The sequence below is a fragment of the Equus asinus genome, chromosome 24 (assembly GCF_041296235.1).
Source record: "Equus asinus isolate D_3611 breed Donkey chromosome 24, EquAss-T2T_v2, whole genome shotgun sequence".
In the NCBI taxonomy this organism is placed as follows: Eukaryota; Metazoa; Chordata; class Mammalia; order Perissodactyla; family Equidae; genus Equus; species Equus asinus.
The window spans coordinates 60,980,717-60,994,640 of NC_091813.1; the positions used below are offsets into that span (position 1 = coordinate 60,980,717).

At 37.3% G+C, this 13,924-nt stretch overlaps 1 protein-coding gene across 11 annotated transcripts in view; it reads right to left on the reverse strand.

Moving 5' to 3' along the window:
• Positions 1 to 13,924, reverse strand: part of PTPRK (protein tyrosine phosphatase receptor type K) — a 514,767-nt gene that overhangs the window by 389,923 nt on the left and 110,920 nt on the right. For all 11 annotated transcript variants that reach the window (XM_070496694.1, XM_044753877.2, XM_044753876.2 and 8 more), the window contains exon 2: positions 411 to 533. In XM_070496694.1, coding sequence (XP_070352795.1) covers positions 411 to 533 — 123 coding nt within the window. The remainder of the gene's footprint in view (positions 1 to 410; positions 534 to 13,924) is intronic.

The window sequence follows — 13,924 nt, forward strand, 5'->3', positions numbered from 1 at the left end:
ATAGTTGGATATTCTTAGTTGTGGGTCCTTCTAGTTGTGGCATGTGGGACGCTGCCTCAGAATGGCTCGATGAGCAGCGCCATGTCCACGCCCAGGATTCGAACCGACAAAACACTGGGCCGCCTGCAATGGAGAGCGAGAACTTAACCACTGGGCCACGGGGCCGGCCTCACATTTTCTTATTTTAGGTACAACAAAATAATTTGTTGTAATACTCTCCTGTGGTCAAGCTCCTTGACCACATCGAGGAGCCTTAACGTACTCTTCGCCTTTCCTTCAGTAACTTTCAACTATACAACTATGTACCAGGGGGCTTTGGGGAGAAAAAGGAAAAAAATAAAATATTATAAGAAAACGCTACATAATCCAAAGTGATTCCCCCAACACTGGGTAACCAGAATGATTCTCACCTTGCGGCATCTCGGGTGGCAGATAATGAGGTTCTTGAGCACTAACACGCACCCATTCGAAGTCGTCATAGAGATCCTGGTGGTAATCACAGGCCCCTGGACCGTCATCAAACGTACAGCCACCTAAAAGGAGAAGAGAAGAACCATGGGTACATTCTAAACACATCTGCTAAAAATGCAGAAGGCGCTGCAGAGGGAAAGGTTACATTGAAATACATAATGTGGTACTCATAAGTATAACAATAAATAGTACTCCCGTATATCACTATTCTCATTAAGTTTTCACATAATATAAAATTTCTATCAGTAGCTGCTGTCTGAATAAGAAACCAGTTTAAGCCTCAGAAGGCTGAGGCACAGATTTTGAAATATTAAAAATAATAGAAGATACACATATAGTGAGGCTTTCTTGAAATATACAAACCAACTAAAATCTAAATAGTTTTTATTAACAACTTTAGTGGGGAGAAGGGGAGGAAGGAAAAGAATGAAAAGTGTCTTTCTTTGTAATGTAAGTTCAAAAGGGTAAAGTTAATACGTAAGTCTTATTAAATTCCTTGCTTTAAAGGAACACTCTGAAATCTACTCATAATAGCAAATGAAACATATAAAGCTTCATAGAGTCTAAGGTATTTGAAGTTAGTGATACACTCTTCCATACCTTATTTAGATTACTTTCATATACAATTATGACTTAAACGGAGGGGAAAAAAACCTGAAGTCTATAACCAATCAGATTAGCTATAATCACTCTCACCACTTCCACTTTATTTAATAACCTCTTTTTTAAAAATGGAGGTAGCTTCTCCTCTTTACATCAGTCATTTTTTCTGGCTTTATTTTCAGGGATAATTTTATGGTAGAACTAGAATGATTACTTTTGCCTTTCAGCCTACACATACAGGCATGCACAACCCAACACATTTCGTTTATTCAAATCATGAAAATAAGAACTGGCCTATATGTCTAATCTTGAAAGAAAATGGATTAGAACTAATGAAAATCCAGCAGTGGGTTTAATGAGAAAAACCAATAACTTGTCTCCTTTCAAGCAGTTTACTTGTTTAGTTTCCATGGGGATCTTTGTCAAGAAACTCAGTGAATTCTCTGGGAGTGGTAAACTTCAGGACTATAAATTCTTCTCTGTAAACAAGGAATTCATTTTCCTCATCAAAAGTTTGTGAATTTGAATATGAATAAGTTATATTCCTCATCAATGACAGAGACAAGCCAGCATGTCAGGCAAAGAAGTTAAAATCAGGGATGTCCAGACGACATTGTAGTCCTAATGATCTTTTCAAAAGCAGAATATGCATGTGGCTATCCTTGAATCACTTAGACCACATCAATCCTACAAAATAACCAAACTTTAGCACCTTGAAAGATTAATATTGTCTTTTCAATTTGTCTAAAACAGCCTTTTTATAAATGCTCTCATGAAAAATGATGTACTTTTTAATTTAAAATTAATCAATGAAAAGAGGATGCTAGGAAATGCATCTTCACATGGCACAGGGAAAGTTTTTCTCAAAATACAATTTGCTCTCACAACCCTAAAATGACTTATGCTTTGCAACACATGCCTTCAGGGTCCCCATTGCCCTTGATAACAGTGTGAGTGCCCTCTGTCTATAAATTTAAAGTGCCAGTCAAACCTATGTTGCCTCATTTGGAAGACAAACGGCCTTAATTGCTGTCCTTCATAGCCATTGTTAATTTTAGACTCCAAGATTCTCATTAGCAATAACAACTAGGAATAGCCATACAAAATAAGTGGGTCAGCCCCTGCTGCTAGTTGCACCTCACTGCCATATCAGTCAAGAGTCTTGGAAACAGTTACTGGTCTATTTGACTTGAGAGACAAGAAAATTTTAAAAGAAGATTTTACAGTTTAAACTAAGTTCTAATCTAAGAGGTACCGTACATCTGTTTACCACATATAGAACATATCGATAAAACTTTGGTAAAATATTTTTAATTATCTTTTTGTAAAGAATTTTATATTTCAATGTTAAGGACTAATACAGTGTACTGGAGAAGATGATAGAAAATACACAAGATACTATTCATGGCCCAATAAATGGTATGGCATGGACAGACAAGGAGGAGAGGAAGAGGGGAAAATTATATATATATAAATAAAATACAGTGTGCTATAAAGGATAGTAACAGTATGTCCAAAGTCACAAAGAATACAAATGACAAATGATTGGCTACCTACACCCAGGTTGGTTAGGAAGGCTTCATGGAGTTAGGCCTATAAAGATGAATAAGGATGCGCCAGGCCAGAATGAAAATAAGACTGCAATTTCCTAAAGAAACATGATATATTGGGGAATCTCAAATATTCTCAAAAACTTCTGTGCAATGAGCATGAAAATTATGCAGGGAACGAGGCAGAAACAAATCTAAATATGAAAGATTTTAGGTATCATAAGATGTGTAGATTTCACTGTATAGTTATACAGAAGCCATTAAAGGATTTTACCCAGGAGTATGACATAGTCCAAGCCACATTAAAAATAAAAAGTAAAATAATAATAACAATTCTAGCAGCCACTTTGAGTTTAAAGAGAAATGGGGGGAAACGAAGGTGGTAATTTGGTTCAACCACATACAGATAGCACATAACACATCTTGAGCTAATTCCATTACACACAATCCATATTTACCATTTAAGGCTCACTAGAAAGCCCTAAAAACAAAGCCTTCTATACACACATTCCTGAGTTCAGGACATCTTCATATACAGTATCGTAATCTATGTAAAAGAGAAATATCTTAGCAAGGTTATAAATCATAAATAAAAACATAACTCGTGAATTTAAAGTTTCACTGAGCTAGATGGCAAAACAAAAGGAGATAATACTGAAATGATGTTTAAGAAATTTAGTTAGGCAGAGGGGATGAAAAATGAGCAAGAAAACATCTTATATCTCCAGTTGTTGTATTTGCTACTGGTGATAAGACTACTGTGAGTAGCAGCAAATCACATCAGAGAATGGTGACCATACATTCCTTGACCTCTGGAAGAAAATGACTTCTGAAGAGCCATGCCACAGATTGCTAATTCCTCTCTGCTAATCAGCCAGCTGAGGGACAGATTTACCATTACAGTGGTCTGCCTTCCACTATGGCAAGCCACTTAGAGGGCTTTGCAAGCTGCTCACCTGAAAAGAAAAATCCAGCTATTTGGATTTGCCAAATTTCTTTCCCTTCTTAAGCTGCTCTCTGAAAGGACTGGTACTAAAAAAGATTAGGTATCAAAAAAATTTTTTTAATTTAAAATTTAATTTAAAAAAGAAATTTTACCCTGGCAAAAGAATTTGAAATCAACAATACAAAGAGGCTTATGCACCCCTATGTTCACTGCAGCATTATTCACAACAGCCAAGACGTGGAAGCAACCCAAGTGCCCATCAACTGATGATTAGATAAAGAAGCTGTGCTATATATATATATATATATATATATACACACACACACACACACATATATATACAATGGAATACTACTCAGCAGTAAAAAAAGACAAAATAGTCCCATTCGCAACCACATGGACGGACCTTGAGGGCATCATGTTAAGTGAAATAAGCCAGACAGAGGGGCCAGCCCCGTGGCCGAGTGGTTAAGTTCGTGTGCTCCACTGTGGCACCCCAGGGTTTCACAGGTTTGCATCCTCGCCATGGACATGGCACCGCTCATCAGGCCACGCTGAGGAGGCATCCCACATGCCACAACTAGAAGGATCCACAACTAAAATATACAACTATGTACTGGGGGGCTTTGGGGAGAAAAAGGAAAAATAAAATCTTGGGAAAAAAAAAGCCATACAGAGAAAGACAAACACCATATAATTTCACTTATTTGTGGAACATAAACAAACTTACAAAGAGAACAGTTTAGTGGTTACCAGGGAGAAGGAAGGTGAGGGATGGGCACAAGCGGTGAAGTGGCACACTTACATGGTGTTTGACAAATAATAACGTACAACCGAAATTTCACAATGTTACAAACTATTATGACTACAATAAAAAAAATAAACTGGTAAAAAAAAAAAAGAAAAGTATCCAGGGTCCGGCCCCATGGCTGAGTGGTTAAAGTTCCATACACTCCCGCTTCAGCGGCCTGGGTTCACAGGTTTGGATTCCAGGTGCAGACCTACTCCACTCACCAGGCACACTGTGGAGGTGTCCCACATACAAAAAAACATTGTATTAGCATATTGGCACTGATGTTAGCTCAGGGTTAATCTTCCCCAAGCAAAAAAGGAGGAGGATTGGCAATGGAAGTTAGCTCAGGATGACTCTTCCTCAGCAAAAAAGAAGAAAAAAAAAAGCATCCCTACCCCAAAACTACGCTGCCTAAATATCTAGCACTTGGAGAGAGTCTTGAGTGCTTATTTAAACAGATGGTGGTAGCTCTATGAGAAAGCATGGAATAGAGATCTGTTCTGAACTCACGAAAGACTGAATACTAAAATCAAACTCTTTCTGAAGTCAAACCTTTCAATAAAACCAAGGGTCAGATTAATTTAGAACAAAGTTGAACTGGAGAAAAGCAAAAAGTCAGTTAAGGTCCTGGACGGCTCTGAACATTTTGTGAAGGACATTCTTTCAAAAGATATTGTACTAGGATCTTCTACATTCTCCCCTCCAGGGCACTAAGGCAGTCTTAATTTCATGACTGAGAATAACAGCAAGAAACATACAGAATTATCTTTCACAGTTCTTTACTGTTCGTAAAGAACAAGCTTCATTCAGCTAAAAATACAGACCATTTTTCTTTTTATTTTCTTAAATCATTTGAAATATGCAGGGTTTTAAAAAGTAAGAGGAGAGTTCTGGACAAAATATGTTGACAAATACAATATCCTTAGCACAGTTGTTTTATGACCCTCAAAAATGGACAAATTAATATTTTCCAATTGTAAATTAAGCTGGGATACACAAATTTGTTTGTGTAAGTGATCATCAACTTTAGAATGATCTTTCTTGCATTAAGGACACAAAGAAAGTTGAATACATGACATTAAGACACACGCACTACACAATTAAAGTAGGTCATTCTGAATAGGTCATTTTTATCTATGCTAATCAGAAACTATAAGTTTACTGCTATAATCCCTAAAACTTATTACAAAAAAGCTGCAAATACTTCACAAAAAACTCAAAAGAACAGGAAAGGAACTTATTACCGACTATCTTAAATGTAATTCCATTTAAATTCTGAGTCAATATAGTCCACTCCCAGAAAAAGAGATTACTGGAAAAAGTGTAAAAATTGATACTTTTAAATAAAGTTCATATTTCCTCTGAAATCTACTGGGCTTAATAGATTTTTTCCCCCTTTGAACTCCGCACTTCTGGGAATACTAAACATACAAAATAAGAATTGACATACCACGATCAATATTGAGGTAGTTTACATCTGCTGTAAGGAAAAGCAACACTCTTGCTCAATTAAAGTACTGAAATTCAAATAGGAAAAGATAACCCAAGAAGATGCAAGAACAAATGCCTCTGAGGGCATGAGTCACTGGTCATAATAAATTGCTCTGGTTAAACACCAAAATAAGAAAATTTATGAATAAAACTTTGTAAAAGGATAACCATTTCACACCCAGAAAAAAACCTTTGCCCTTTTAGTGGTTAATTAGTATGCAAAAACATTATTTGAGCCTGGCTCCTTCATAAAGCAAAAGGAACTTGAGAAACATTTGTGGAAATCTAAACCCATCATTTATTGATAGATGCAAATGACTCTTAATGAGGAGAGAAGAGCTCATTTCAAACACACCCATAAATTATCTAATTATTCATGCCTAGACTTCCATTTCTAGCCAAGAATATATGTTTAATATATATAATACAAGACTATTTGACTCAAAAGACTTCTTTACAAATTGTCTATGATTCAAAGCAAACACTATATTCCAACTGAGTAATCTTCCTTTAATAAGACTGAATTAACCAGAACAGAGTTGCAAGTCCAGCTGCACTCCCCTCCATCTTTGCAGAAAGGCAATATTAGAATCTCCCAAACTTCAATCAGTAAGACTTAAGGAATTTTAAGGAACCGACACACACTACCCACTTAGGTGGCAGAAGAAAGAGAGACAGTGTTTCTAGAGGCAGCAATGGAGTGATGGTTAAATAGAGCTCTGCTATTTTACTGCTTTGAGCTTCAATTTCCTCCGCAGCAAAATCAAGTTAATAATAGCCACAGTACAGTGGTATGAGGATTAGTGATAATGCATGGAAAGCCCTTAACACTCAACAAGTTTTTTTTAACAGCACCCTTATTTTTGTTTCATGCCCCGTTCTTCACAGTTTATTCTGTATATATGCTATACAGATGCAACCCTATGCATGTATTCAACAGCTAAAGTCTAAATGAGAAAAAAAACTTAAATGGCTCCCATATAATTTACCCAGAAAGACTAAGAGTTTCCAGGGAGGCAATATTAGCATATTACCATACCCAGATGTCCCCCAACACTTACCAGACACGCTTTCAGTCAGGAAATACCTCCCTTTAGATCAGGGGTCAGCAAACAATGTGTAAAAAGCCAATTAATAAATATTTCAGGGTTTGCAGGCTATACCATCTCTGCCACAACTCCGTAATTGGTCATTGTTGCAAGAGAGCAGTCACAAACGGTAACCAATAGTATGGCTATATTCAAACAAAACTTTTCTTTACAAAAACAGGTGGCAAGCTGGATTTGGCCCCTGGGCCACAGTTCACCAACCCCTGGTCTAGATCACTCGGATCTGAAGTATACTTGAAAATTATAGGTAGTACACAGTCTGGTTAAAAGCTTACCACCAAGGGTCTCTGATTTCGGCATTACCTCCAAATGACTCAATTTTCTTTCCCACATATCAAAACACAGACAGGAAACTGAACTAGAAATGGAGTCTGAAGGGCAGCCTGAAACCAAATTAGATTATCTGTCTGGGCAGAGGTTAAGTCAGAAAGTGAGAATATGAGAGAGCTAAAGACACTTTTCAAGGTCCTCAAGTCTAAAGGCTTCAAATTTTTAAGACCACAAAGGAAAATACATTTCACATTGTGACACAACAAATACATGCACACAAGAATGCAAATATTTATATAGGTAGTTTGTGTGGACACACAAATACACTGATTTACTCAACCACTTATTATCTCCTAGTGTGGGTCACTAGTCCAGTTTTCTTTCTAGAAGTGAAATGAAATGAAGAGAAGTTGTGTGAATCAGGGAAGGAGATAAAAGAAAACAGGCCAGCATTCCTCTGTTTCCAATACCTGTGAGCACACGTCCACTGTGGGAGAAGATGCAGAAGACAGGTGAGAGCAATGCAAGTCCCTATACCCAAGTTTCAGGTCTCAGGCACAAGTGGACGCCAAAAATAAGCTTTTGAGACCTAGACGGCCCTGACAGTCTGTATGTGACTTCATCCAACCTCATTACGGACCTAATGGATGATTACATGCCAAACAGCCATAGAAGTGATTTCACAGATGAAAAGAGGTTTATTAAAATATAAAAGGAACATACTAATGAAAGGTACCTTATAGCAGAAAAAATAAAAATTGCCCAGGGTCACAGAGCAAGAAAGTCTCAGAGCCAGGATCTGAAGCCAGGCACTATGGGTCCTTCACTCTTAGCCACTACACTAAAAACTCCTCAAAATCAGGTGGGAATAGACATTTTCGGAATCGTCCAGTACAGCTCCCCCAATGGGCATCACCTCAAGCCATGAGACCACTATCCAACACAGCCATGTGAGGGCATGGTGGTGCTGCCCCCTTTGAGGATAAAGTGTAGTGAACTTTGAACCCCATCACATGTCAAAGTCTCTCAGGCTTTATGTCACAGGTAGGAATGGGTCTTTATTGGACAGAGCTACAAAAGACTGGCTGATTAACCTGTGCAAGAAAGTTTATGTAAATAGGGTGACTTAAGGCTGAGAATTTGTATGATCAGAACACTATCCTATCATCCCTGCTTCATAACCTTCACTTTGCACCTCATCCCCCCCAAACATGTATAAACAAGTGGCTCTTCTATCTTCAAAAACATTAAAATAAATTAAAAGCAATTTTGTTCTGGCAATTTATTGCAATAGCCCTCACATTTCTGGGTAATTTATGGGTGTCTTTCTAATCCTAGGATCAGAAACCAGGTGTATTTCCAAAGATTGTTAATGTATTTACCCAAGTCTCTTTTCCTATTTTTTTTCCTTTTATCTATTCCACTAGAATCTCATCTTTTTTGCTTTGCATTAGATATACAATCTAAAGAAACCCATTGAACAAAGTAATAGAGAGTAAATGTACTGAAAAATAAAATTCCCAACTGAAGCCATATTTACATTTTAGTAAAATTGGAAACCACCCAAGCTCACACTTATACATGTCTTTGTTTTGTTTCTCGTGGAGAGATCCTGGTGGGCTCCACTTCACCCGTATCAGACCCAGCCTGGCTTATTTCAGCAGTGGCTCCTGACTCAGCTCGAGCATGATGAGTGATAGATCACTTTCATTTACGAAGAGAGTTCTGTGAAATGCTGAAACCATGTAAAACAGAATTCCATAACCCGGCCTCCGAGAAGAAGGGCAAAGAGCTGCCACGAGGCTGTGCATTTAAAGTTTTATATCAGATTGGCAAAGGAATCTCAAATATACTCAACTACATTTTAAGAAGGTCAACAATTCAGTTTTGTAAGACTTCAAAATACACTTCAAGGAAATGATAATCAGCTAACATAGGTAATTAAAATGCATCTCAAAAGCAAAAAAAACACATATCTATTTTTTCATTAATATGAAGCCCTTTTTTTAATCGAAATGTTTCTTCTAGACTTGCTGTAATGTAGAAGGTATACAGATCAACGTCTAGGTTTTTCATAGTTCTTAAAACACATTCTTAAGAGTAAAGAATTATGGTTCTTTCTGCCATTTTCTTTATTTAGAAAAAGAAAGTTGGATATCATCATTTCAATTGGTATATTAACTACTGATATCGGACGTATTAACCAGTTCTTCTCTCTCTAAGCATCATTTGAAGAGTCAGTTTGGCCTCCTCCCAGGTCCACAGCAAACAAGCCACTCACACAAACACACGCAAATCGTTACGTTAATACTGAGTGATGTCAGAAACCCTGTTGTCAGGGATCTCTGCCCCTTTTCTCGTAAAAGCAGCATTCTGGGCTTTAACCAAAGTTTTTGTGAGGCTTTTGCTATAGCCTTTAAAAGCGTCAACTTCTGACCAAGTCAGTGCTGAAAGCCTGAATCACAATAACTTTCTCTTCTCAAATCGCCTTTCTTAGGAGAGTGCATATGGCTACCATGTTGTGGAATCACCACGTAAAATAAAGATATCTCAAGCAGCAAAAAACACTGCTATACACAGACCTTTAAGGGACATCTAAGCCAATGGCCATTCTAACCTAATGGAGAGAGTCTTAATTAAGAGAATGGTGACTAAGCTTTTACACAAGGCCTCATCAAGATCCAGGTCTCCCTGTGTCTTTGTTTTCTCATCTCTATACCAACAGAAAAACAATTCGGCTTCACTTTCCCATCTCTACTTCCACCTACTACATACAAATACTGTGCCAATTAATTTGAAAAATCTCTCCACAATATCCTATCACATTAAAGCAAAATGCTATACACACTGAAGGCATCATTAAGTTAGGATTTTAGTTAGGAAAACATCTAGGTAGATCCTTATTATTGTTTTATATTTACATAAATGCTTTAAAGTAATGCGACCAATAATTTGGAGGATTAGAAAATGCAAGATGAGCTTACAACAATAGTCCATCATTTCTGAGCCTTTGTGCAAAGATAAAGTGGCTCTATGACAATAAATTCAGGTGTATGTCAGAACTTCATGCCACCACTGACTCCACTCCCCAGTAGAACTCCTAAAATGTAAACGATCACAATTCAACTATTCTTACATAATAAAAATATTTTAAAGATGTTGACTCTGCCTAGATTAGAATTTCATATGAAATTCAAAAATACGAAAAATGCTTCAGTGCAGAAAAGCAGTCTAGGCCTGGAAGAATAATTTAATAGAGATATGAAGTTAACTTTGTTTTGTTGAAAATGCCATGCAGATCAGGGGCTTACAGTTCCCAAGAATAGGAGGTATAAAACTATCTACAGACTTGAAATATCCCTGCCTCATCAAATTCAGATGATTAGCCGAAGCACTGTATTTCATTTATTTAACATTCTTAACTTTACTTTTCCCTCCAGTTCTTGCTCTAAAACAGAAGGATCGACTTTAAATCTATCAAACTGTACAGTTTACTGATAAAAGGCAAACACGCTTTTTCAGAATGAAACGTAAAAACCTGAAAATCTTTCATTTCAAACATATGGGGGGGTGAGAAGTTGGCAAATCAGATTTGAATAATAGATTACAATCAGTCACAGTGGGAAGGTGGCATTTGAAGGCTGGCATCTGCTGTGCAGAAGGACAGCTTTCCTGCCTCGCATCTCACCTCAAGCCATAGCATCTTCTAAAAATAGATAAAATAAAGACGTTATTACAACGTGGAGTTTACAAGGTCATCTTAGCAAATAATTAGTGAAAACAAATTGTCCCTAATTAATGTCCCAATAAATTTATGAAAAGTCTGTCATCCTCACTCGCCAAGCAATGGTAAATTACAACAAAAGTGAGCACTTTTGTCCATATCATTTGCAAAACGTCAGATGATTGATAACATTTAGAGTTGACAGTACACGGGGCAGCAAAAGGAGGCACTTTCTTTAGGGGTAGCAATTTGGTTTTATTCATTGAAGATTTTAATCACTTCCTTTTTAATCCAGCAATTACACTTCTAGCAATCTACCCCATATAAATGTTCACATATGTGCAGTCCTAAATCCTATAAATACAGGCTACGGCTACCAACCCCCACAGAAAACAAAAACAAATTATCTATGGGTCTTTTCAATGACACCCAAAGACAGCGGAGCTACCTTCAAGCTTGAAGGGCACTTACAGCCAAACTGCTTGCAAATAAAATCACAAACTTTAGAAGAATGAACACTTGTAGGGTATTATAATAGTTAATTCACATGAGGCACCTAAATGTTCAACTTTATCAACTGGCAAAGACGAAGACAAAACATATTTTAAAAGGCAGTCTAGAATCCAGCAAGTATTTGGCAAACGTTGAGACAATAAAAAGATCCAAAGATATTATAGAGGTAAAGAAATGTTGAACCAATTGCACAAATAGAAAGAAGAAAATGTCATAGAAGATTAATGACATACAAGTATCGTTCCCCAGCCACCAACTCCTTCAACTGGATATTTAAGCAGATTGAAAAAACAAACAAAAGGAAACTACTTATGAGAAGTAACATTTTATGATAAAACACTCAAGATAAGATTGATTATAGCAATAGCGTTGTAAGTCAGCCAAAAATAAAATTATCTAAAAGAATAGCTTTGAGTATAACTTCCTAGTATTCTCCTGACTTTTAATAACATAACTTAGCACTTTTTCACTTATCATGTCGGTAACTTCAGGCTTCATCTGAAGGTACAACCAGAATGAAAAATAGATTAAGGCCTAACAGAGAACTAAACAGGTCAAAAGCATTTCCGTGCTACTTCATCTGCAATGAATGGGTTTGCAACTTTGTCAGAGAATGCATATACAGGTGTATTTCCATGTGAAAGGCCTGGATCATGATTGTCACTGTCTAGCTATTACTCATAACATTATTTAATTCCACATTTTTCTAATAATCTGATATTAGAAAAACAGAATCTATTCCTAGAAACAGCGTTTTCAATTAGTGGAATACAATTCAATCAACTGGTGAAATCACATGTTAAACTTATTAGTGGAAACACAAACATATCTTTCAACTTCAAGTACCTTCCTAATCACCCCTTTTATCACTCAATTTTATGTTTCATTTTAGCCTAAAATTTGGATTTTACCATAGATTTACTTAGATCAAGATGACGTGCGGAGGAGGTAGTGCCGGAGGACGTGAGGCATGAAAATGAAAATCACGGTGCTGAGCAAGCAATCCGCTGATATTCCAAGTAGTTGTATTTGACTAAGATTCTTTCAGGAAAAGCTCTGCAGAGTGCCTAGTAACAGGAAGTGCTGCTGGGCTAGAGAAAATAGATGATAGAGCCCCAGGGGAATGAAAGCATCTCTTGGGGTAGGAACAGGAGAGACTTGGGGGTGGGGCCCTGGGGAAGCTGTGCTAAAGACTAAGAGCTTGAAGAGTCCAAGAGGGCGGAGGGTGGAGGTGAGAGTCCACTGAGGTGAGCCACAGATGGACATGATAGTGGACTTTGTGACCTAAACAACCTAAGTGGCAAAACCATAATTGAGGTAATTGGTGTAACCACTCATGATACCATGAATTGTATCTCCTTAAGAACTGCCAGTATAATACACAAAAGGTTTTTAGATAAGTAAGAGGCATTCAGATTCTTGCTCAACAGGTTTTAATCCACAACCTGTTAAGAACTGCCTCATCTAAAAGGAAATGTGAGGTTAGAAAGCTTCTCCCTGCTGGGATCAGGTCTACAAGAAAATATCCCCCCATAAGATGACAATCATAGATTTATAGGATTCTGCAGTCCACCCCACCCCTCCCTCTAGTAATCCATAAAAAGGACTGGCTACATTTCATATTAGGATTTGTTTTTCATTTATTCGAAGCATCTTGTAAAACAGACAAAAAGATTTCTTTTTGCTGTAGAGATATTGACAATCACATGATCATGTTTTCAAGAAAAATTATCTTTACCAAAACATTAAAAGCCATTAAAAGTTAGCGACCGGTCATGTGGCCCTGCACCAGGCTGTGGCAACCTCTGCAAAACGAAGTCCTGAACTGAGGTATGTGTGATTTTTTTAGACACCACAATGAGTGAAAGGCTATTGAATCTGACTCAATGGCATTAATTACACCTCCAAGGGTGAAGTGAGAATTGTGTGAGTCAAAGAATAAAATTTTATAGTACTATAAAACACTGGTCGAGAAGTCGCAGGGGAAGGGACCTGCAGGGTAAGTAATTGGAGGCAGGAGAGCTGACTTGCTGCCCAGTCACTAACTTGGCTGAGCCTTCAGTGGTAAAACTTTCTTCCCAGTCTTAAACTTATAATCACAATAACACCGACAGCCTCCAAAGACAACCAAATGAACACACGCCCCCTCTTAAACATTTGAGACACAAAGTAAATCTCTCCAAGGACCCAGCGTGCCAGGCATACGGCATTTATTCCAAATCTCAGTGTTACCATGGAGAAAAGTCAGATCTAAAGCAGTCAACATTATTGTATACATTATACACCAGAACATATAAACATGTATTTTCACACAGAGAAAGGAGGAGGAGATTTTTCAAGTTTTCACTCCTAAATTGAGAGCAGTTTTATTTCAGTCCTATGATCAAATCTATTCTCTACATATTGACAGCTTCAAGCAGATATAAGTAACAGCAAATTACAATATGTGCCATT